General features: G+C 40.2%; 1 protein-coding gene across 1 annotated transcript in view; it reads left to right on the top strand.

The window, feature by feature from the left end:
* Positions 1 to 990: 990 nt before the first annotated feature.
* Lrrc42 (leucine rich repeat containing 42) overlaps positions 991 to 1,755 on the top strand; it is a 17,303-nt gene continuing 16,538 nt past the window's right edge. The window contains exon 1 of the mRNA XM_015484966.2: positions 991 to 1,721. Coding sequence (XP_015340452.2) covers positions 1,171 to 1,721 — 551 coding nt within the window. The 5' untranslated portion in view covers positions 991 to 1,170. The remainder of the gene's footprint in view (positions 1,722 to 1,755) is intronic.

Genomic DNA, 1,755 nt, shown 5'->3' with positions numbered 1-1,755 from the left:
ACCGGGTCCTCTTTTCTGATGTGCTACATACACATAATTATCCTTAGGAGAATCATGTGTAGTACTGATTTTCATAAACAGGATCATTGTTTGATCTCCAGAGACTCAGCATTTTTTATCACTGACTTAATTGTTTGCTGACACTTGTAAGTGGCTTCAGGGCTGTTTGTAGCCCTGCGTTAATGGAAAAGCTAAATTGTTCACTCAAAGGTCAGTCAATCTTAGGGATAATATCAGACCTATTTATATTAAATTTTACCTCTTTTCTCTTTGAATTATAGAAATGATTATCAAACACTTTCATTTTATTTCAGATAACAATTTTTCATGTGTTTAGAAATCTCAGTTACTCAAGAAAACAAGTATTTATTCCAGTTAGTTGTTGGGCATATAATGTCACCCACATGATTGCAGAAAAACCCAACTGTGTTTTTATTTTTTTTACTTACTTCAAAAGTGCCCTAACAAAACCTTAATATTCATGATGCTTTCAAGAGATTTTATTTAGATCTGGTGGTGAAGGCCTTTTTATAGATCCAGAAAATTTTGTTGCTTGTGGTTTATGTAAGGTTTAACAAGTAAGAATGCTTTAATTCCACAACTGTCTGCCGAAGGACTATAACATGCCAAAGTGCTGGTTAGGGAGCTTGGTTGAATTAAACATGGTTCCTCCTCTCAAGGGGCCCAAAGCAGTAGGGGGCAGGCCCAGAAACAAATCAGGAGGAGCCAAGTGCAACAGTGTGTGCAGGATGCAAGACTAGCAAGGGAGTTATTTATTTACAGTCTTTTTTTGTGCCCCCCCCAATATATTTTTTAAAACTCTATAATTTTCATGACTTCATAACATGTCATGGTGTGGAATGGATAGTTTACTTAATAAAAATCCCAATTATTAGACATTTATGTTGTTTCCAATTGTTTTTCCAATATAAACTACTACCATGAATTTACTTGTAAAAGAATTGTTGCTGACATCTGGAAGAACTTTCATAAAATGGGCTCTAAAAGATGAGTACGTTACCCCAGGCAAAGGGTAGAAAAGGGTCTTCCAGGAAGAGACAGTAGTTGCACCTCAGGTGCCAGAGTTCCCAAGCAGCTGGTGAACTTCGATTTCCTCACACCAGCCACAGGGCCTGCTGGGTAGGCTTATAAAGCTCTGGGCACAGCTAGATGAAGTTACATGTTACAGATGGCATTTTAATTGGATTTGCTTCCTTGTGTCTCACTTTTACAGTTGTAACCAAGGCAATGTCTTACTACCTCAACTCAGAAAATCACCTGGACCCAGGACCCATCTACGTACGAGAAAATGGGCAACTGCACATGGTGAATCTGGCTCTGGATGGTGTCAGGAGTGGTTTGCAAAAGCCAAGGCCATTCAGACTGTTTCCCAAAGGCTTTTCTGTGGAGCTTTGCATGAACAGGGAAGATGATACTGCACAGAAAGAGAAGACTGATCATTTCATCTTCACATATACCCGAGAGGGGAATCTTCGGTATTCCGCCAAATCCCTTTTCAGCCTCGTCCTGGGCTTCATCTCTGACAATGTTGATCACATTGATTCCCTTATTGGCTTTCCTGAGCAGATTGCTGAAAAGCTGTTCTCTGCTGCTGAAGCCAGGCAGAAATTCACAGAGCCAGGTGCAGGGCTGAGGGCTTTACAGAAATTCACTGAGGCCTATGGAAGTCTGGTGCTGTGCTCACTGTGCTTGCGAAACAGGTGAGTGTTCTCATTAGGATGTTGAGTATTTTAC

Source organism: Marmota marmota, unplaced genomic scaffold (assembly GCF_001458135.2).
Source record: "Marmota marmota marmota unplaced genomic scaffold, marMar, whole genome shotgun sequence".
In the NCBI taxonomy this organism is placed as follows: domain Eukaryota; kingdom Metazoa; phylum Chordata; class Mammalia; order Rodentia; family Sciuridae; genus Marmota; species Marmota marmota.
This window is presented reverse-complemented; position numbering and strand designations above follow the sequence as displayed.